Consider the following 22,747-nt stretch of genomic DNA (forward strand, 5'->3'; position numbering starts at 1 on the left):
TCCACCGCGTTGTGATTATTGGGTGACGCACATCGGGTAACAAACCCCTGCTGTTGTTTTGCCTCTCGGCCCTGGGTGCCGGCAACAAGAGCATCCTGATCCATGCGCAGGCAGGAGGCTATCACTGCCCCTTTGGCAGCAACTGGTTCTTCCCAAATGCACCCCAGGGTCGTGTGAATAAAAGCGACTGGCACTTCACTCAGCAGGGGTAATATCTGCTGCAGCAGGTCCCACATATGCTGGAGGGAGCTCGGCTCGTGCTCCTCCTGTCTTGGGAGGGGATACGGGCCGGAATACCTCACCCATCCCCATGCCAAGGGCGGAGCTTGCCTTGCTCTCACCCTTCCTCCTGCTGTGTAGGATGAGAGGACGCGGGGAGCAAGGCCTTGCCTGGCTATATCCCCCTACCCCCCTGCTCCACGTCTGGCTTACCCCTCCCCCTGCTGGGGGGCACATCCTGCCTCACTACTCCCACCCCCACCCCACAGCTGGGGAAGGGCCTGGATCACCTTCCTGGGAGGGTGGCTCAGCCCCAGCTCCTGCTTCATGGCCGGGGAAGGGCCTGCCTCACCTTTCCTCCTACTCACTCCCTCTCGCGGGTAGTGGCTCATCCCCAGGCTCCGCTGCCTGCCCAGGCGCAGACCTAGCCCCGCCCAATTCTCACTTCCGCCTATAGTCACATGCCCGACCTGCACGGGAGCACATCCGCCTATAGTCACGTGCGAATCGATGGGGGAGAACCCGCCAGCTCGGAAGTTCCAGCCAATCAGCCCTCGGGCCTGTCCATCGCCCCGCTCCTCCCCCCCCCCCGCCACTCCAGCCGCGCGATAACCTTTGCCCTTTGGCCCTTAGTGATGACCTTAGCGCCGTTGCCAAGATGGCGCTGTCCAGGCTGGGCTGTTGCCGGGGAGGTCTGCACGGCGGGCTCCTGGGCGTAGGGCCCGTAACCGTCCCCGCCAGCTGCTTGCGCCGGGTCCTGCGCGCTCCCGAGCCGGCCCCCGCCTGGAGGGCGCTGAGGTGCGCGCGGCCACCGGGTGTCAGGGGCAGGCGCGGGGGCCGCAACCCCCCCTTCAGTGACGGGAGCCGTGGCCGTTGGCCCCTCCCCCCGCCGCTTCCCCCGGTGACAGAAGATGTGTCCGTTGGCCCCTCCCCCCGGTACCCGTTGTGGCCGTTGACCCCCCTCCTCCCCCCCCCCCGCGGGTGCTCGCTGCATCCGTTGGCCTTTCCCCCCTCCTGCTGGTCTCCATGGTGACCGCTCAGCCGTCCCCGCCGTGCGTCCTGGTGCCAGCCATGCCCATGGGCCCTTCCCCCTCTGTCCCCTGCCAGCCGGGCCCATTGGGACCTTCCCCCTCTGTGCCCCCTGCATGGCTCCTAGTGCCACCTGTGCCTACTGACCAGTCCTCCTCTGTTGCCCAGCCCCCCCACGCCAGCTGCGCCCACTGACTTCTTCCTCCTCTGTGCGGACAGCCCCCCACTGTCAGCTCAGCTACACCTGTTGTAGAGGATCCTTGTTGCCAGTTCAGCTGTGCTCCTGCCTTTTCACACCAGCTGTGCCTGTTTACCCTGGGGTTGGGTTGTGGTGGTAGGGGAGGGTTGGGCCGCGGATATTGTCTGAATCTTTGGATGTCAGTTTTTTTTCCAGGTGGTTCTGGAGGTGACTTTGCCTCTTGCTTGGCTGCATCTCCCTGCGACTGCTGCTGGATGCTCATTAGCTAGCTCAGGGCTACTTTGTGGAGATGAGCACCTCAGCCAACACATTTAGGAGCTACTGAAGCTTCCTGAGACTCTTTTGTAACATGATCTCCTTAAGTTTCCATCTCAGACACAATGGATCCGACTCTTCTCTCACTCACATTAGTGTAAATCAGAAGTATCTGATTATTTTTGTTGGCCCTGCAGTGGCCAAGACCGTATTAAAAAAGAGTTGGACTCCATTCTGGCTCTGGCATCAGTAACAGAATTGTTAACTAAGGTGTGATTATTGGGCTAAATTCTGCCCTCATTGCACAAATTTAACAAGACAGACTCTGAAGGCAGTGGTGGTACATAGGTTCATCTGAGAATGGAATTTGGCCTGCAGAACCTTTGTTACCAGCATACTTCAAAAATGAAATCCCTGTAGAGTTTTGTCCCATCTTCCTCATTGTGAGTGGGGGTTTTTTCCACCCCCCCCTCCTCACAGCTACTCAGGCTTTGCATCCAATCAAATCACTTCAGCTCAAGCCCTACATCCCCACAAGGCTTTGCTGGTTGGCTGGAGCACATGTACTTTCCTCTTTACAGCCTCACTGTGCAGGGTATGGAAAGATCACCTGGTTCCTATAAGATTTTTCTGTGAGTTACTTTTTGTTACAGGCACCCAGCATGCTGCCTCTCTACAAAGACAAACCCCAAAGCCCTCCTTGCTGCTGTCATATCACAATTCAAATATGCCAATGGGAAATATGAGAGCTTTTTGGAAGGGACATTCCCCCGCTTCTATCTATTGTATTCGACTTTTCTGAAAGGTAGGTCTTGAGTGGGAGAACTGGTTTCTTTGACTGATTATAGAAAAGGCAGGCTCAATAATTGTAGCCTATTTTTTGTTAGCTAAAGGGACACTGTAAGACTAAAAATTGCTTATTTTTTTCTGTGTTTTATGAATAGTCTCAGAATTTTGCACATGAAAGAATTTTTAGGGTGGGATTTTCAAAGCCAATTTTTCAAGTCCCTTAAGCAATTGACTGAAAGTCTCAGCCGTAACATAGCATTAACTTATCACTTACGATGGGTGTTGGCTTTTTTTGCATTTCATTCAGTTTGGACAATGAAAATAGACTAGCTAGTTTCACTCTGTTGGGTCAGGCTGTTTGGGTAATTAACACATTCCAGACAAATGTTTAAAAAAAACCCAAAAAACGTCTTAAAACCATGAAAACTTTTCTATTAAGCTCTGTAAAATTTTTTCTCACAAAATCTAAATCTGAACTGCCAGACAACGTTGCTTTGAAAACTGCTCTATATCCAATAACATCCAATGTAGAGCCAGTGACTGGAAGTTGAAGCTAGACAAATTCAGACAGGTAGTAAGGCACACTTTTTTAACAGTGAGGGTAATTAACCATTTGAACAATTTACAGAGGGTTGCAGTAGATACACCAGCTCAGGCAATTTTTAAATCAAGATTGGATATTTTTCTGAAAGATGTGCTCTAGTTTAAACAGGAGTTAATTCAAGGAAATTCTATGGCTTGTGTCATACAAGATGATCACAATAGTCACCTTCTGGGCTTCTCTATGATATGTTGTTTGTAAAGGCTGGACCAGCGTACTGGGAATAAATATTAACTTTGAGATTTAAAGACCTCTTGTATATCCAAGTCATAGGTGAAAAGGAGGCTCCCTCCCCTTGAAAAAAGATCCAGTTTTAGTCACCCTATCACTAAAAGGATAAAGCAGAAATAGAAAGGTTCAGTGATGGGGAACAAAAGTGATAATTCCATATGGGGAAGAATAAAATGGTTCAGACTACTTAGAGAGCAGACAGAAAAAAGCTGACATAATAGACAGATATTAGATAAGTTTTGTAAGCTTATTTATTCTCCATACAAGACCAAGGCGTCAGCCTCTTTACCTGAAAAGCAACGGATTTAAAATGAATACTTTTAATGGCCTTCACAAAATGCATAATTCACCCACGTAAGTCATTGCCATAATAGACTAAGGCGAAGAGCTTAGTAGGATTCCAAAAAAACCAATTCAACATTTATATGGATAATGAATGCCTACTGTTCTAGGATGAGTGTACAGGGTGGGCTTTTTAAAGGGACAAAGGGACATAGATCCTTAGGCACTTTTGAAAAATCTTGCCCGTAAGGGATATTAGCCCTCATGTTTTAGAGCAGAGGAAGAAACTTCTCGGATGCTTGAATCCTTAATGCAGAAGTGTCCATTCTGTGGGTTTTGTACCTTCCTCTGAAACATCTTTCCCCAGCTGACTCAGGAACAGGAGATCAGATTGGATAGACCACTGGTTTGATCTACTCTGGCACTTCCTGTTTTGATTTGAAGTCAGAATTTTATGTGTACCGAGGAAGACACAATTACTGCTAACTGCCCTCCCTCCTCATGCACATCCCTCCAAAAAATCCTGTAATACAGCTTGATGGGCTACTCCAGTCTGCAGCCTGTGCTACTAAAGGTTTTGGATCAGTCAGGTAAACTGCTTTCGCATTCTGCAGATGGCTGCAACAGTTGGAAGAGCTGTTGAAATTTTGATGGCTTGAGTTAGATTCTACATGTTCCAGCCTCTATTCTTGTTTCACTCTCAGCTTCTTCTGTTCTCTGAATAACTCTATGTGGAGAACAGCCTATATGAGACAATCTACAATGCATCAAGTTGTGTTGTACTGCACTCTGCTGCTCAGTAGCCAAACTAAATAAGGATGTAAGGGATTGTGAAGGACATTGTCAAGGGATCTCTGGGGCAGAGCACAGCTCCAGGCCTGAAGGTAACATCTGTATTCTGTACAGGATTTCGGACATTGTTTTCGGAAGCAAAAGAAATAAGAAGAATAAAGTTAAACATGTCCCTTCAAAAGATCGATTTTCATCAGCTTCCATACAGGGAGATGGAAAGATTAAGACAGGTGGGGGCCACCTTTCAGGTTCCTGTTTCTTACTCTGGTATCTGTAAGTTATGCTGAATTTCTCAAACGATCAAGCATTTTACTACACTGTCCCATGCAACCGGCAACCTTGTTTAGTGACTTACACCTCTTGTGATTCCATGACAGAGAGAGAGTGCCCTGCTTTTAGAGGGTGGGTCTGCTGTTGTCACTGGGTAGACTCTCTATCCTTTCTGTGAAGGGAGGGTCAAGATACACACTTTAAAGAACCTGCCACCATAGCATGGTGGCTTTACAAAGTTGGGTATTTAACCCAAGGCAGCCTGGCAGTTTGCTCTGGCCTATAATGTTCCTGGCACTTACAGAGCATTTCTTATTGAGAGCAGGGTTAGAATGCTGCTGGCCGATCTGAGACAGTCTATCAATCAGTTTTCAACTGCACTGCTGTAACTTGCTATCAAGTCATAACTGTGTTGTTTTAATTTTTGGTCAGTTTCGCAGGGACCTGATCAAGGCCATTCCTATTGGGCTTCTCTCCCTTCCACCTTTTGCCAACTACTTCGTCTTTTTGCTGATGTAAGTATGTCTTTTACCGAGCCTTTAAAACATTGTTGAACATCTTGTTGCCAAGTCCTTGCCCTGAATAGTCACCATGCAGAGGCTCAGATGGTAACTGAAGCGATTAGTCAGTGGAGCTGATCTTTCTCTTTGGGCTCCTTTCTTCTCTCGTCTCTCAGCTGACACTTGTACTATTCCTGGCTGTCTGATGAGAGGGTTTGCTATAGAACAGCTGTATTTGTTCCTCTGGAGACTATTTTTTGCAGCAGTTAAAGCTACACTCATATTCATGGAAAATGATGATTCTGGGCCTGATTCGTTTTTTCTGATGTAGTTTTCCAGTTGTCTAAATTGAGTAAGCGCAAGAGGGAAGAGTCATTAACTTCTTGTTTGTCTGCAGACAACTCATCACCTAGACGTCATGAACTAGATGGAATCTGAATGTTTTCTATCCGAACTGATTTCTCCCTTCTATTCAGATTAAAGTTCCCATTTCTGTACTAACCTCTGTAAAAATCCAGTGCCTTGGATCTCTTGGGACATTCTGCTCTCACTATATTAGTGCGTGTTCTGGGCCCCCTTATAGCAAAAAGGAAATCCAGATGAACAAACCAAACAGCATTGATTTTGTCTGAGGAGATTTCTGCTGCATTCTAGGTACCTCCCCATGCCATTAGTTCCTTCTTTCTAACCCTAAGAACAGTGCAAACTTTATATTTATTGGCATTTATATGGTGCTTATCACTGTAGCATCTGAGTATGTCTTCAGTAAACAGTCCGGTGGACACTTGACTGTAAAAGTGGCCTCCTCACATGTGTCCATACTTCTTTCCCAGCTACCCCATCCAGATAAGTGATCCAGTTCCCTTCCCGGATGCTACCCTCCACCCCCAAGCACCTGGAATGCCCCTCCAAGCACCTGGAATGCCCCTCCAAGCTCCTTGCACAGCCCTGACTAGACTATGTTGTGCTCTGTGGGTTAACTGATACAGCTAAATGACTGATAGATTATTTATCTAGTATCTTAACGGACTTATTATCAGTGAGGTTTCTGCATCATCGGCGCTCTGGAGATCTTTATACCTGCATACTGGTGGTCCTGGGTCACAGCCGAGGGCTAGATGGGACTAGTTGGAGCTCATCGATGCTGCCCCTTAACTGGCCAGAAGGGGAGGCTGTTCCCTGTGCAAGGGTCTGAGCGTCCCACTTCTGTGGAGCTCCCAGATCTGGACAGAAGGAACTGGGAATCAAGCCCTGGTTTGCCACATCACAGGCAGAGCAGTAACCATGGGGCCAGGTCCCAGAACACTCACAGCGTGTCTCCGGTTTGACAGGCAAGGCACTATTGCTAGGCCACGAGCCTGGCCTGTGACTGCGGAGTATTGGATTTTGTGTAGCTGCAGTGTCCCTGCTTGTGAAGCTCAGTGTGTTACCTCTGGATGACCTTTTCTTTCCAAGGTACTTGTTCCCAAGGCAACTGTTGATACGCCACTTCTGGACCCCAAAGCAGCAGTCTGAGTTTCTGAACATTTATCATGGTATGCGGAGAGAGGTGTACCCAGAACTCATTGATGGCTTAGAGCAGGTGACTCGTTTTGTAGCGGATCAGCAGCTCCGAAGTCAGATGCAAGAGCTCTGCACCCAGGTAAGTAACACAGGGCCTCCTTGCCCCCATGGGGACGGCTCCTCGGGGACACTGTAGGGTCAGCAGCGTCTCATCATTAGGTTATAGCCTTACTGGCTGCTGAGCTAACCTGGTTGGCACACGGGATCAAATTGTATGCTGAACTGCACTCTGTGTAACCCCACTGGGGTCAGAGGGGGATTTGGCCCGTAGTTTTGGTGGGATTGTTTACATCTGAAACGTTGAGTTTGTCTGCTAGAATAGGAATCCCATCCAGCGGGTCTAGGATTCTGTCTCTGATGGGGATTGAGCCTATGCTTGTGGGTCATCCTAAGTCTCAAATCCTTTTAAAGAAGGGCTGATCCCTCATTTCTTGCCCTCCAAGCTTCCTCAGCTTCATTGGCTGTCCATGGGCAGACAAATTCCCCTGAATTTTCATTGTTCTAACCTCATAAAAAGGAAACAGTCTCGATCTGTTCCACCCGAGGCAGTTACAGAGATGAATCCAAAGGTCTTTAAGAGGCAGAAAGGCTGCCCTTGTGCTAATAGGTAGGTAGGAGTCTGGGAGGTGGAAGAAGTAAAACCCTCTTATGACAAGCAAAAAAGTGCCCAGGTTGCATCAGCTTGGTGAGAAAACCCTCGGTGATGGGAGAGGGGATGTGGTTACCCGGAGTTGCTGCTCCAAAGCAATTCAATGGAGACCATCCACGCAGAGAGGCATTTCTGCTTTGGTGTAGGCTGAGAGTAATATGGCACCACACAGCATGCTAATGCCACAACACCTGGCACTTAGAAATGCTGAGGGAACAAGGTTAGCGACTTACCTGTTGGGCACAGATGGATTTCCAGGGGTCCTGCTGAGTCCTCAGTAGCTGGGGTCAGACGAGTCATCTGTTTGTGGGAAGTATCATGAGCAAAAAAAATCTGGCTCTCCCAGGTGCAGAGCGGTTCCCATCCAGAGGTGGCAAAACTTTTGGCCGTGAGAAGCTTGTTTACGGGACATCCCCTGGGCCTGCAAAGGCTGCGCGTTTGGCAAGTGGTAAGTGCCTCTCCCTGCAGAGGCTGTCTGTGCTAGTGATTAAGGAGATAGCCGGGATTGTACGTACAGCTGAGTGCTGAGGACGGAGGCAGTTCATTGAACTCTGAATGGTCACGAAGCAGCCGGCGGCTGTTTCACGATGCCCTCTGCCCACTGCTTGCGGAAGGCCTTTTCAAGGGAGATGCTCTTACCCAAGGCTAACCTCACCTCCAAGTCTGAACCCATCAGGGATGATCATCGCCAATAGCTCAGCCTGGATTAGATCCCTGGGTTCTCTGGGCTCTGCCCACTATCCCATATACCCTCCTTGAATCTTAGCAGGTTTCCTTGAGACTTCACAGATTTTCCTTGCCCTGCTTTTCACTCCCTGCCACAGAAAGCCTTGAGCCGTATCCTGTTCCTGACTCCTCACTTGCCAATCTTCTTCCTGAGATACCGGCTGCGGAGCCATATGTTGGAGTTACAGCATCTGGACCGAGCCATGCTGAAGCTGGGAGTGAGCGAACTAACTGAAGAGGAAGTGAAAATGGTAAGACTGAGTCCTCCCCTTTCATGTTGTGCCGGCTAGCTTAGAAAAATACGAGACTCCCAGAATCCTGTTGGGGAGAACTAGATACACAGTTGGTTTTTTCTCTCACTCGTGAGCAAAAAGCCTTGTGTGACAGCGTCTCTGTGGTGGAATATGATTTGCTGTGTTACGAATCGGTCACGGTTTCTCCTGTTCTGTCTACATCAAAGAAATACTATTCAGGCTCAGATCCTGGCCGATAACTTGGGGCTTGATCCTGCACTCCTGACTCAGACAAAATGCCCGTTGAAGTCAAGGGGGGATTGCAGGCTTAGGCCCTGTTGTTTGTTCTGCTGCTTAGCTAGGGCTGGGGAAAAGAGGAAAGCGGGTCACTGAGTTTAAATCGCTCAGCTCCAGAGATGTACAATGAGCTAAGAAGAAATGCATGAATCAGTGACTTTCCCTGCTTGAAGTGTATGTATGGGGGAGGATAGCTAGGCCATGCCTGGGCCACACAAATAAGCCTTCCTCAGCAGAGGGAGTGGGCAGGGATTTGAGGTGAGAGGCAGGGTTATACATGTTTCCTGGGGGGAGGGGGAGACTTCTCCCATGCCATCTCATGTGTGAAGCAATTGCACTAGAGAAACTACATGGTGTTTTGGTCCATTTAAAGCTGTATTTATCCAAATGCCCCCCAAAAGTAACTGAGCCAGAGAATTAAGCCTGTTTCTTCCCATCAGAAATAAACTAGCTGCCTTGTGAATACACCTTCCAGCAGGGAGTCAGGATTCAAGAGATTTAGTGTACAGGGGACATAGGAGTAACACGTGTGTATTGCCTCTGAAATTGACTAGTGCTCTGAATATACTTTAAAGGGGTCTAGAGTTGCAATCCTTCCTGCACAAGAGATTGCCTTAGTGTGAATGTTTGAGCTTCACTTCCAGCAGAATAGAGGGAGTATAAAGCAGCCACTGGGGGAACACTTCTAGTGGAGGTCCAGAGTAGGGCTGGATTACATGGCCCTGTGCTATTCCTGCACCTCACTCTCCCGTGTAGGGGCATGCTGGGGGTAAAAGGGAAGCAGATGGAGTACTCTGGTGATTCTAGGCTGTAGAGCAGCGGAGCAGCAATGGGGCTGCTCTAACTTACACAGGGGACCAAGGCAGCCCATGGTTTAAAGCTACTTTTGTCCCCTCTTTCCTGGGCTGCACTTCATGGGAGTCTCAGTCCAGATTCCAGCCCCTTGTGTTCAGTGATCCCCACTGAAATGAAAGCTCATTAGTCTGCACGCACCTGCCCTGACACTTGCTTTTCTCTCTTCTGTGGTCGTTAGGCTTGTTATGTCCGGGGCCTGAACTCCACCCACCTCAGCCCATCGGAATGCCAAAAATGGCTGAAGCAGTGGGTGAAGCTCTCCTGTGAACTGAAAGGTAAGACTGGCAGAGCTCAGCCAGCTGGCCACCTCTTGGCTGCTTCTTCCTCTTATGTGCGGTGCAGATCCCGTAGGGCTGACTTCAGGCAATGCACCTGAGGTTGTGAACATCAAAGCTGTAGTTACGTGTCACACAGGGTTATACATTTCAAAACAAATGGAGCTTCAGGGCTTTCTGAATGGCAGCCCTACAGATGCCCACAATAGGGAGGGGTGGGCATAATGGTCCAAACCTCAGGTCTGAAAAGCCTAGGTTCCCTGCAGCCACAGGTTCACATTCCAGCCCTTCTGCATTTGGAGGTGGATAAGCTGATTTCTGAGCCATTTACTTTTAGGTGAGACCTTGAACCAAGTTCTGGCTGGTCTGTCTGAACCTTGAGCACGGTGTCCTTCCGTAAGGTTATGGTCTTGCTCTGGTGTCCCGGAAGTGGGACCTTACTGAAATCCTTGGGCTTGGGAGAGCCCAGGTTATGCGTGTGTTTTAACAGAGAAAAAAAGAGTTCACGCTGCAGGACCCTCAGAGGCAGATCATAGTATTGCCATCTCGTGTCCTCTTGGCACCGTTGATTGAGTGCAGGTACATGGGGAAAGAGGAACAGATATCCAAAGAAGAGTTTCTCAGTATACGAAGAGACATAAACATTCAAACAGCTCCAATTGGGCCAGGCCAGTGCATTAGCTGCAGCTTCTGGGCTTATTTGGCCGAGATGCGTGCTAGGGAGGCTGAGCGGCGATGGAGCACATGGCCAAAAGCACTGCAGTCTCTAACCTAAAAAACGGCTGTTTAAATGGAGTATGTTCCCAGGCTGGCTCCCTGGGGGAACCACATCCCCCACAGTTAATGGGTTGGGATCAGCCCATTCGGTGGAGCTTCTAACCTCTCACTTTCTCTTCTCACAACTAGCTGGAGAGGAGCTGGCCTCTGCCCTGGCTTCCAAGAACGAGATTGACATTTCCCCTCCCCTGTGCCTGTCCTGAGTGTCACTGGTGGCTTTAGTTAAAATACTAAATTCTGACAGGACTGCTGGCTAGAGAGTATCTCAACCCATGAAATCTCTGCGAACAAATGAACAGCTTTTCTTCTGGAATCATTTGATTCTTGTTGGCCCCTGATCAGCATCCTGGCAGCTGGAGTTTGCCAATCCCAGTTACCTGCTGCCAGCTCCTCCCTCACAACCTGTCAGGTCTCTGGGGAGCAGAGCTGGAATTATAAAACCTCGAGGAACAAGGCAAAGGGTTTAGGACTCTGTATCATGGTGATACTGAGCTTCTCTTCAGGGCAAAACTGAGCTACTGTGTCCAAAAGGGCTGCCAGATGACAGACAGCTTGGCCAAGGATTGTCACTCAGAGAATGGCACAGAAAAGCTTAACATGAGTGCTGTCAGCTGGTCCCGCTGCAGATTTACAGGGCAAACCTGTGGAGTCCCTGGCATACATCTGTGGCCCAGATGCCGTGGTGGAGGTTGCAGTTCTCTCCTTGGGCTACTGCAGGTGTAGGCAACTCTTGCTTTTGTCAAACATGCTGCTTCTTCCTCCCAGCTAGTCCCCAGCACTGTTCTAAATGGGTGGCGTGGGTGGGGAGGGGGATTGTCCTGGCTGCAGGTTTGTGATCACTGCACTGTGTAGGTGTTACCCTTCCCTCTTTTGAGGATTTGATGCGAGAACCAACTAGGGATTTGTCTCTGCCCAGACAGTGCTGGTGAAACAGGAGGCTGACCTTCCAGCCCCTGCATTGTTCATGGGTGTAGTAGGGGTCATTACAGAACAGGTGTACAGCCCAGAGCCGGATGTCAGGAGAACTTGTATTCAGACCTTCTTGATGGTGCTGTGGCCTGGGTGAAGTGTGAGCCTACACTGCTAACTGCTGCTGCTGCTGCGTCCCAGTCTGCCAGCCGTCCAGTGAGCCTTTGTGGTAAATGAAGGATAAAAGGGCTGGATACTTTAGCTGGCGCCTGCCACTGTTTCCTCTCACCTCTGGAAATGCCTTCTGCTGGGGCCAGGGGGTGCCTGCCACCAGTAGCACGCTCAAGATGGGGACTCCCGATTGCTGGCTCTGGAGGTGTCAGGTAAACGTGACTTTGTGTTTTCAGATTCGGAGGTCTCGCTCTTGGCACACAGCATGGTCTTAATGTCCACCAACTACCTCGGGGCCAAGGAGTGACGGTACAGGCACCGACTTCAACTGTCGACCTATTTCTAGTGCTGGTGGTTGCAGCAGGGTAGAGTTTTTTGCTTGCATTGCAGGAGGGGGGCTGGACTTTAGCGAGAAACACCTTGCTTTTTGCCTGCTGATCCACCTCTAAACAGTACAGCATAGAAGAGTAAAACCCTTCCTCAGCCCTGCCAGCGATGACAGCTGCAAGCTCATTTACCTAAGATACATCGTCAAGTCCCTGAGAGCAAGAACCTGCTGTGGCTCCCAGTCACCAGGTGGTAGATTCCATGGTTTTGGAATGTGTAAGAGTGGCCCTTGCTGGGGTTGGGAGTGATTCTGCAATTCTGAGCCATGCAGATGTCTATGCTCTTCCCTGTCATTTTCCAGAAGAGACCATGTTGGCATGCAGCCAGGAGCCCTGGCTTTGCTATTATAGCCTCAAACTGTGGCACTTTAAATGTAATCCTGTCCAGTGGAGAAAGCTAGTCTCCCCTGGATTTGTAAGCTCCCACTGGTAACTTACAGTAGTGGGCATTAGCCAGCTAGGTTCCTTGTTCTCCAGGACCTGTGAAGAGACACCTGTCTGGAGCAGTGCTCTTTGCTGTTTTTCCTGTTAAGTTGTTAAGCTTTATTTACTATGTTGTTTTAGGAATAAGGTGAATTTTACTAGGAGGGGTTGTGAGTAGAGCACCCTAATTGCCTGGGGCTTAGTAAGTGACCTTGCCCCTTTGGCCAGTGATATGCCTTAATGTTGAGGATCCATGTATTTGTTCAGTTGTCTTTTTAGTTCACAGCAGCGCCCTGTTAGTGCTTGCACTGTGGCTGTTCCTCTCTGCCCTAGCTGATTGCTGGAAAGAGATACAGGCCAGATAGGACCAGTTCCCACTTTCAAACTTGGCTCCACTGTAAGTTAGCTTGATTTTCAGTTTCCGAGCATCTGCAGCTTCCCCTGAAATCAGTAGGAGCTGAGTTCAGGTCACTTTGTTTGGTACCCCAATCTGAAAATGCTGGCCTAGAGCCTATTGCCATAGAAATAAATGCTAAACAGCACTTACCTGTTAAGGATGTAGTCTCAGCTTCATTTTGTCAATGAAGTGATTTAAGTTCTGCCTAATCAGTTTTTAGACCTGAACTTTTTGCTCAGTGTGAGGATTTGGGAGCCAGGAGTTTGGTCAACAGGAGCTCCATCCCCGTGCACCTGAATGTCTCGTGGCAGAGGCTGCAAGTTGAGTTTAAGGGATTTTTTAAAAAAAGTTACTTATAACTAGTGTCTTAAGTTATTTATGGCAGTAAAAATGCATGAAATGTCTGTCTTAAATCTGTGGTATCCTTACATAAATATTCCATTAAAGACAACAGCTAAGGAAAGGTCTCTGGTGTATTTTTAAAATTAGATCCTGTGTGAGGTGTCCAATTAGTCTCACAGCACCTGGAACTCTGATTAAGATTGCTGAGACTGGAGCCCTGCTCTCAGATTTTAAAGCAGGACGACGGCATGTCTAGGAGGACTAACCCAGAGGATCAAGCGAGCTGTTAAAGACCCACTATTCTTTGTCCCATTAATAAACCAGAGGATATTAAGCTGCAGTCTGAGTAAACAGCCTTTGTTTGTTTATGCCTTCACCATAGACCCAGACCACACTGCAATTTCGAGAGGTGTGCAATGGTTACTTCACAAATAGACCTCACTTCTCTAATCTGCTTGAATTAGGGTCTAACAGGCCACAACAGGAGTTCCTACCCCGTGGCACAGAGGTAACCTCACCCTAACTAGCTTAAACCATATGCTTTTATCCCCTTTGAGATGAGAACACAAGGCACAGGATGCAAGTTTGAGCATTTCTTTATTTTTACACTTAAATATTCTCTTTAAATACAGCATTATCACAATGAAAAGAACCTAAAAGGCCAAAAAAAAAAAAAAAATGCAGAGGACCTGACAAGCTTTGGATTCACATTGAAAATTCCACCTGTATACAGTGTGTGAGAGGAGACCGGAGAAGTTAGAAGTAGCAAAGTCACTATTTAAATAGGAAGAGGAGCAGGGCTAGAACCAAAATGTCTCAGATCGGGAACAGGCAACAGCTCAATAGCACCAGAAGTGAGATGGGCTGTTGGGTTTACTACATGGCTAACAGAAGTGGTTTAGGAGGAGACAGTGCGGTACCAGCATTAGTGTCACAAAGTGTGTGTGGGGAAGGGGGGAGGGAAAAGGCCAAAATGCACTTTCATTGCACTATTAACAGCATAGTTATCTTTGTAAAAATAGAGTAAATCCTGTTAGTTCTTTGTTTAGTGTGAGAGCCCCCAGCCTAACTGCTGCCCTAGGATTCTTCTGTAATTTCATTTAAAGCAGTCCAGCCTCTGGTCAGCCTGTGTATTTCCACACATCACCAGAAGGCCCAGGCCTAGTTTCATTCGCTTCCATAGCATCGAAGGGCTGGGATACGAATCAAGAAGGGAAGATTTTACCTATTAAATGTCACCAGGCAGAACCACTCACTTGCTTTCCCTCGCAAAGGAGAGCTGCCCTGTTTCGCACAGGAGCAGGCCGTGTGCCCAAAGCCCTTATGGATACACGGTGTCAGTCTGCCAAATGGCCAATCCAGTTACTCAACACCTGATCAACACACACAGCCAGGTCAGCTAACTGTGCGAAGTGGAGGGAGTTATCCTACTGGCACAAGTGACCATTATTCCATGGGGGATGGGGGGGGGAGGAGGAGAAGAGCTTTAGACTTTACCTGTGGGTTCAACTAGCCTCTTCCTACTCACTGGCAGCACCATCTTGGAATGTTGGGGGGAGAATTCCCCCTGCTAAAGGCTTCAAAGGGATCTGCTAGGAAAAGGTGTGAATGGTTAATTCCAGTCTCAAGCACACGTTCTGCTGGTTACAGTTCGGCCGAGGGGTGAAGCTTAAAGTGCTCAGTAGCACACGCTCTGTTGCTGTCCTACTGCAAGAATGACTTTTAAAGCCTTTATGCTTCTTGCTGTCCCAGAAGAAGGGGATTGGCTGTGGAATTAAGGCAACAAAAATGCAGGGAGCGTGTTTGGGCTGTTTACAGGAGATGCCCAGCTGTGGCTGCACCAAGTGCAAGATTCAGCATCCTGTGTAGGGACCCACTTTTGAAAAGACAGCTGCCCTGGGGGTGGGCCGGACATCTATTCTACAGCACCCAGCTTTATAGCTCAGAGTGTGGAATTTGGAAATAGGGAATTTAGTGATTTCATTTGTGCCCCGTAACAAACGGGGGGGAGAGAAGAAACATCACCTGCACCAGTGTGAGCTGTTGTCCATTTCTCACAGTCATGTTGATGGGGTTGTGGCCATAGCCCCAGCAGGCAGGTGATGGGCCTGGGTGTTCGATGTTTAAGGATACATGGCCACTGAGGCCAGAGGAGGTTCACAGTCTAAACCAAAGAGGAAAAGCTAGTTTGCTGAACACAACATTCACTTCTAACTGCTCACTGCGCCAGGAAGAAGTCAGGCAGCAAGGGGATTTTAAATACCAGTCACCAAAACACAGCTCTGTTCACCCTAGAAATCCAGCAAGGCGTTAACATGTAGCTGACCCACCACCAACTGCTTAGTATCCTTCCAGCACAAATAAGTGCTGTAGCTACTTACTATGGGAGAAATCTGTAATGGAAAAGTGAAATGGACGAGATTGTTTCGGCAGCCCGGCAGGTTCCATGAGTCTGAAAGAGAAGGGAAAGGTATTTCTGCTCTTCGCAGAAGTTTAGTACTGCAGTTGTGCTGGGTCCTGGTCTTTCAGAAAGTACAGTGCAGAGAAATACAACTGGGTCCTGGATGTGTTCTCCTTGGGCCAGGAGAATGAGGGGACTCAGGGGACGGGGTCTGTACCAGCTTTTTGCCACAGAAGGGAAGATGCCTGTGAGGCTAGGGAGAAAAGTGCTTTTGCTACCTGCCTGGAAGGCAGGGTTCATGGGCTGTTAGGACAGGAATTGTGGCAGTTTTGAGAAGTTTTCGCCTTTCCCCCAGAGTCTTGGGAATATGCTGTGGCTTACTAGAATGATGACTATGTGCCTCCCTGCACCAGGCTGGGATGCAAGCCCAGAGCACAGCACCTTCTCTGCCACCAATGTATTGCACCTTTGCAATCTCTGCTGAATTCACAGACAGCCCTAGTAGGGAAAGGGCCAATTTCTTTCAGGAGTGGAAATATTTGCTGCTCACCCAGTCACCCAAAGCTGCAATTCCATTGCATGCAAACCTCTCACCCTCCAGTTTAGACCGAGCCAGGACAGAGGATCACTATTAAGCGACGGGGTGGCAGGAAGCTTTTTTTTAGGTGAGCATGTGGATCATGTTGTTGGTCTTCCCCCTCCCCACTCCACTTCCTGTGCAATTAAAACAGAAAACATGGACTTGATTAGGAAACAGTCAGGTGGCATCCTCCCGTCTGTCTCCACCAGGTTACCAGTCTTTACCATCCAACCTTCATACTTCCACAAAGATCAATTCCATTGGAGTAGTCCAGGTCCAAAGAGGGAGCTCCCTTCTTTGCCATAGGGAAGGGAGCCTACAGCCCAGCACAGGGACTGTAGTATCAGTTACAGGCAACGGGTCACAGAATGGCTCAGTAAACATTCAGCACATTTAAAAAAAAAAAAAAAAAAAAAAAAAGAAGAATGGATTCCATCAAGCCCATAACGGGCAGGTGATGCAGTGCTGGGAGGCAGTAAGGGCGGGGCCAGGACAAAGCTACTGAGAAGCAGGAGACTCTAAGCTGGTGTTAGTTTATAAAATGGTTGCATGCCGAAAGAGTAAACGTAACTAGTCATGGAGGATGATTGATCCGTAGAAAGCCATCTTTTCGGGGCAAGGTAAGGGTGGCAGATACCAGGGGAGAGAGCGGAGAGCCCAGACTGTTCCGCTGCTGGGGAGGGGTCCAGACAGGCGGTTCCAAGGGCAAGTGCTGAAGCAGATGGTACTGTAGGAATGTTGTCAGTTTCACCTGGGATGAGAAGCAGGATGAGACTCTGCCACACAAACACGTTCGAGATCACGGGGGGAAGCAACCACAGAAAGGCATCCCTGCTGCCCCACAGACCAAGTCCGGTGCTCGAAGGGGAGGAACAAGAGGCAGCTTCGCACTATTGCTTATAGGAGACGGACACAGATTCACATAGGATGGTCCCTGTGGGGGTGGGGGGAGGGGAGACACCCAGTTCCACAAATGGGAGGGAGCTCAGCTGAGCCTCCTCCCTCATCTGGCACATGGAGCAGCACCTCGAGCGTTAGACGTGATGCCCCACCCTCTCAAGAGACTGCCACAAGCGCTTGGTTTCATTGGTTTTCTTTTAAATCATATGTACAAAGCAGCCCGGCTCCCCCACCCCACCCCACCCCACTTAAATAATCCTCAGCGGCCACTGCCACTCGATAAAATATCTGTCAATAAATAGACATCAGAGAAAGCACGTGGAGGGGCCAGGGGCTGGGTCACACGGCCAGGGCGGGCCCTAGGGAGCGCTCCTCCGGGGAAGGCAGCTCACACGCTCTCTCTGGGGCCTGCTCTGGTCCAGACGACGGAGCGTTTGTACGGAACGGAGGAGACACGGCTGCCCTGCAGCTCTCGTGGGGCAGGGAGGGCTCCAGAGACAAGGCGGCTACCTTCCCCGTCTCCGTCTTGCTCGGGGCCACGGCTCTGCTGCAAGGCACCAGCGAGCCCACGGGGACGGAGAAGACACTCAGATCTTTCTCATTTGTGTAAGGAGAGGGCACCTCCGACTCCTCCGTGCCACTCTCGCCCTTCACGCCCAGCACGGACCTTTGGTCCACCTGGTAGTACACCACCGGCCCATTGTTCAAGTAGGACTGGTCGGCCACAGCCGAGGCTGCCTGCTCGGTGCTGTCTGCGAAGCACAGGACAGACGAGCCCGGCGGGAGCTGGGCTTGAATGAGGATTGGCGTGGGTAGGCCTGGGCACAACCCCTCGGGCACGGCCAGAGGCTCCTCAAGGATGCACACTCCTAAGCTCTCTATGTTGGCACCACTGGAGTCTTCCTCAGCCTTCAGCCTCTCCAGCTCCTCCGCCGTCTGCAGGTGCATGACGGCTGTCTCGTTCTCCGCCATGAACTCCTGGAAGTCTTGCGTCTCCGAGGGCTGTGTTCCCAGCCAGTCGTTGCTGGAGCCGTGCAGAGACTCCTCCTCCAGGGCCTGGGGCCGGCTCACCTGCCGCTTGTTCTCCAGCTCCAGCTTCATGATGGTGTGGAGATAGTGAGTCCGCACCCGGATGGGATTAAATTCTATTCGCCCGGCCATGTTCCCACAGCCGTCCCTGGAGCAGCCACACGGGAAGGACATGCGATCCACCTGGGAGTAAAGGGAAGAGCAGTGAGACCGCAGCTGACAACAACAGGGTGACATGGCATGAGCACCTCTCCAGGGAAAGCACTCGGGCTCAGACCTCAGCTGAAGGAAACACGCACAGGGTTGTGTCTGCCACCGCACTACAACAAACCATTAACTAGCCCATAAGTGCAGCCCCCATTAACCTTGCCAGAGCCTGGTCCTTCTCGGAGCTCCACATCCCCAGCCAAACCTGGGGAGTGTGAGGTGACCCTGCAGCATCTGCCTGCCTCTTCCCACCTGAGCACGTGGCTAAGGGGCTGGCAGGTGACGGGGGTGGGGAGAGGAGGGCACATTGCTGTGGCTCTCATCAGACGGGAGGGATCAGTGGACAATGGCCAGCACCGCTCCCCATGCACCCAGCCAAGGACAGTGTGGCTAACCAGGAACAACCCCCCTGTGTCTCACCATCATGGGAACAACCAGAGATTCAAAAGCCCAGTGAGCAGGAGGGGCCAGGCCACCCTAACAGCAGGTCTGGCTCTTTACCCCTGGATTCTCATGAGTATATTCAGGGGATCCCTGCTTTGATGCAAGGACCCCAAGTGTTTGGTGGTGATGGGGAGAGCGGGAGGTCACTCCACTCTTACTCCCTTGTCCCCATTTCTGACCCTTAAATGCCAAACTGCCCACCCCACCCCCACTGCTTTGGTTTCCCCTCTATCCAGAAGGCGCCATCGGTGTGCTACATGAGTCAGCCAGCAGGGGGAGCCAGTGCAGTCCACAGTTCCTGCCACATACCTGGGCAGTCTCTGGTCCCAAACCCAGATCTCAACCCGGCAGACACCATCAAGATCTGATTACTGGCTCTTTGCTGCAGCCATCATCTCTGTCAGACTGAACAGGGGGTTCATCTCCATGGGCGGGGGCGGCAGGGAAGGGAAGGGAAGGGAAGGGACGGCACCCCAGCTAATGGGGAATCTTTTTCCCACCTAACCAGAGTAGGTATTTGATGTGTTATTCCTCTAAGGTCCCCAGAGCTCTTTCCAGGGCAGGGAGGCACTCAGTGCAGGCCAATGCTGCAGACCTAAGAGCTCCCCCACACCCTGGGATGCCTCTGATTTGCAAGAAGGGGCTGTTACCACCTTCAGTTTGGGAGCTGCCCTGCACAGCAGCCCCTGGAACCACGCAGATGCAGGTCTTCTCTGAAGGGTAGCTCCCATCCTGCCCTGCAAGCTCAGCACTGGGGATAAGCCAGAGACCTGGCACAGAAACTGAACCCACAGCCTTTGAGCCTAGAGACAAACCAAGCCAGAGAGATGCACCAACGCAATCCAGCACAGATCAGCCCAGACCCAGGTGCTACCTAGAGCTGCCCCAACAGACCTGGCATTTAATTCCAGCTTGGCTGCAAGCGCAGGCTTCAGGATCGCAGTACAGGCGGCAGTCGCAGCCGCATTCCTCTCGTGACAGGCGGATGGCGCGCAGTTCCTGCTTCTCCTCAGCATCGATGCGGTGAACCCCGGAGGCCCGGAGCAGGGCTCGGCGCCGCTTGGTGGGCAGCGGCTGCAGAAAGAAATAGTCGTCCACTTCCACATTCTCCACGTCAATGTCGTCGTCTGACACATCCTCCAGGGTCAGGCCATCCGCCTCCTCCGACTCCACTGTGCCATTCTTCGTCAGCTGGGGAGACACGGGCAGAGTTAGTCCTTGGCTTGGGCCCTGGGCACAAGGCCTGGCGCTCTACCCCAGCACATGCCTGGTGAGACACCCGCTAGCATTACCTCTTGGAGAAGCGATCTGCCAGGAAAGGGGAGACTCAGTTGGGACCACGCACCTAGGGACCTTCAACAGCAGCAGCAGATGCTGAGAAAGATTTTTCCTCCCAATTTCCCCCTGCACAGCATCATCTGACCCAGTCACCTACTGCCTCATCCCCACCCACGCAGAGGCCTCTTGTACCGCTGGGCCTGCACCCCCCCTCCCCTTCGCCCCAAGGTCATTACAGCCAAAATGCCATTTCACTCAGCTGTCCAACACAACTGGAGCAGGAGGCAGGGGACTCAGCCCTCCACATGACATCAGCTTCACAGGGGGATCTGAGCGACCAGTCAGCATGAAAAAACAAGCTGCCGCGCGCAAGTGGATTCTCCACCAGGCCCCAGGTTTTCCCCTCCTCAGCTCCTTGCTAGGCCAGGCCAGCTTTCAACCCTTCAGCTTGTGATAGCCTGCAGGGCACCATCTGCGCTGACCCACTGGAGATGTGCTGGGGAAGGAATTTGTACTCAGGTCAGAGGAGATGGGCTGCCCTTCCCCACCCTCTGCAAGTGGGGAGATAAAAGGAGGCTGCCGTGTCTTAAAATATCTGGCCCCTCAGGAGAGGAACAGAGTGGAGCAGCAGCCCCATGGGCCAGATGCAGCATACATGGCATCATCTGTTGGAGAGCAGGCAAGTGAAGTCTCTCCCAGCTTGCTGTGGTTGAAAAGCAGCTAAGGTGCCACGACCTGGCACCCGGGATCCTAAAGGAATATCAACGTGTGTGGCTTCAGCAGGGCAACCGACTTACAGATAAGGCTCCTGGGCTGCCGCGGGCCCCACCCACACACCAGGCCTGTCCCCCAGAGCAGCTGAAGAAAACCTGAACCCTCTGTGGATGTATTGTTTCTTGACTTTAGCAAAGCTTTTGACACGGTCTCCCACAGTATTCTTGTCAGCAAGTTAAGGAAGTATGGGCTGGATGAATGCACTATAAGGTGGGTAGAAAGCTGGCTAGATTGTCGGGCTCAACGGGTAGTGATCAATGGCTCCATGTCTAGTTGGCAGCCGGTATCAAGTGGAGTGCCCCAAGGGTCGGTCCTGGGGCCGGTTTTGTTCAGTATCTTCATAAATGATCTGGAGGATGGTGTGGATTGCACTCTCAGCAAATTTGCGGATGATACTAAACTGGGAGGAGTGGTAGATACGCTGGAGGGGAGGGATAGGATACAGAAGGACCTAGACAAATTGGAGGATTGGGCCAAAGAAATCTGATGAGGTTCAATAAGGATAAGTGCAGGGTCCTGCACTTAGGATGGAAGAATCCCATGCACCGCTACAGACTAGGGACCGAATGGCTAGCAGCAGTTCTGCGGAAAAGGACCTAGGGGTGACAGTGGACGAGAAGCTGGATATGAGTCAGCAGTGTGCCCTTGTTGCCAAGAAGGCCAATGGCATTTTGGGATGTATAAGTAGGGGCATAGCGAGCAGATCGAGGGACGTGATCGTTCCCCTCTATTCGACATTGGTGAGGCCTCATCTGGAGTACTGTGTCCAGTTTTGGGCCCCACACTACAAGAAGGATGTGGATAAATTGGAGAGAGTCCAGCGAAGGGCAACAAAAATGATTAGGGGTCTAGAACACATGACTTATGAGGAGAGGCTGAGGGAGCTGGGATTGTTTAGCCTGCAGAAGAGAAGAATGAGGGGGGATTTGATAGCTGCTTTCAACTACCTGAAAGGGGGTTCCAAAGAGGATGGCTCTAGACTGTTCTCAATGGTAGCAGATGACAGAACGAGGAGTAATGGTCTCAAGTTGCGGTGGGGGAGGTTTAGATTGGATATTAGGAAAAACTTTTTCACTAAGAGGGTGGTGAAACACTGGAATGCGTTACCTAGGGAGGTGGTAGAATCTCCTTCCTTAGAGGTTTTTAAGGTCAGGCTTGACAAAGCCCTGGCTGGGATGATTTAACTGGGAATTGGTCCTGCTTCGAGCAGGGGGTTGGACTAGATGACCTTCAGGGGTCCCTTTCAACCCTGATATTCTGTGATTCCGTGTGATTCTGTGATTCTGCCCCCAATCCTCTTCCATTACAGAAATGAAGGACGCTCCCTGATTGGGCCGACAGGAATACAGAGCCGAGCAGCAGCTTCTCTCATTCCTTCTGCTCCCCAAACCCTTGGAAACCGACAATACAGTGTGTTCTTACAGCCGGGGCTTTCTTCCTCCCCATTTATATTTTAAATGCAAAGACTCAGAGTTCCTAATGTAGGCATGATGGAGAAGCTGCTGCTGGAATACATGACAATACACTAGAGGCTGCTGCTTTCATCAGACAAGCCACAGGTTTGCGGAGGCAGAAGGAAAATTCCTGAGAGAGACATGATGCAATAACTCCAGCTTAATAATGCTCATTTCAGGAGCCATGGAAGTCAGAGCAACTCCACCTTCATTCTCCGCAATCCAGGAGGTTCCCTGCAACAGATGGCAATTCTATAGCCCTGCTTGCCACTGGGGAAGTGCTGACATTGCCCCTTGCCCACTGATGGCTCATGCCAGGCCCCCAGGATCACAGTCCTTTTTCCTGGGACAGCAGCTGCACTGGGGCAAGGGACAGGGGTCTGGTTCAAGTCTCGTGGCTGTAAGTCCACTTGCTTCCTGCTCGTGACTGCATTGGCTGCAGGTGCTTTGCAGACCCCAACTCACCATTTGCCCTGTCTCTCTGCACCTGTTTATCTGCCCCACATAAGC

The 22,747-nt window shown here is 50.6% G+C and overlaps 2 protein-coding genes across 7 annotated transcripts in view; one reads left to right on the forward strand and one right to left on the reverse strand.

Annotated features, from left to right (window-relative positions):
• The first annotated feature begins 865 nt into the window (after nt 1–865).
• On the forward strand, nt 866–13,291 carry LETMD1 (LETM1 domain containing 1). Its single transcript, XM_077838970.1, has 9 exons — nt 866–1,017; nt 2,356–2,507; nt 4,512–4,627; nt 5,100–5,182; nt 6,623–6,809; nt 7,726–7,827; nt 8,204–8,356; nt 9,669–9,765; nt 11,859–13,291. Exons 1-9 carry the CDS (start codon nt 878–880, stop codon nt 11,927–11,929), a joined length of 1,101 nt encoding a protein of 366 aa, XP_077695096.1. The 5' UTR covers nt 866–877; the 3' UTR covers nt 11,930–13,291.
• Nucleotides 13,292–13,750: 459 nt separating this feature from the next.
• The window catches only part of CSRNP2 (cysteine and serine rich nuclear protein 2), a 29,221-nt gene continuing 20,224 nt past the window's right edge, over nt 13,751–22,747 (reverse strand). For 5 of the 6 annotated variants that reach the window (XM_077838540.1, XM_077838541.1, XM_077838544.1 and 2 more), the window contains 2 exons: nt 19,626–19,922; nt 13,751–18,263 (listed from right to left, as the gene is read on the reverse strand). In XM_077838540.1, coding sequence (XP_077694666.1) covers nt 17,391–18,263; nt 19,626–19,922 — 1,170 coding nt within the window. In that variant the 3' untranslated portion in view covers nt 13,751–17,390. The remainder of the gene's footprint in view (nt 18,264–19,625; nt 19,923–22,747) is intronic. The other variant, XR_013348471.1, reaches the window with a different exon arrangement.

The sequence above is a fragment of the Eretmochelys imbricata genome, chromosome 20 (genome assembly GCF_965152235.1).
Source record: "Eretmochelys imbricata isolate rEreImb1 chromosome 20, rEreImb1.hap1, whole genome shotgun sequence".
In the NCBI taxonomy this organism is placed as follows: domain Eukaryota; kingdom Metazoa; phylum Chordata; order Testudines; family Cheloniidae; genus Eretmochelys; species Eretmochelys imbricata.

Bases quoted from the DNA above. Each gene is read 5' to 3' on its own strand.
- LETMD1 (XM_077838970.1), top strand. From the start codon at position 878: ATGGCGCTGTCCAGGCTGGGCTGTTGCCGGGGAGGTCTGCACGGCGGG. The intron at 5,183-6,622 runs GTAAGTATGTCT...TTTCTTTCCAAG, and splicing joins TACTTCGTCTTTTTGCTGAT to GTACTTGTTCCCAAGGCAAC. The intron at 6,810-7,725 runs GTAAGTAACACA...TGGCTCTCCCAG, and splicing joins TGCAAGAGCTCTGCACCCAG to GTGCAGAGCGGTTCCCATCC.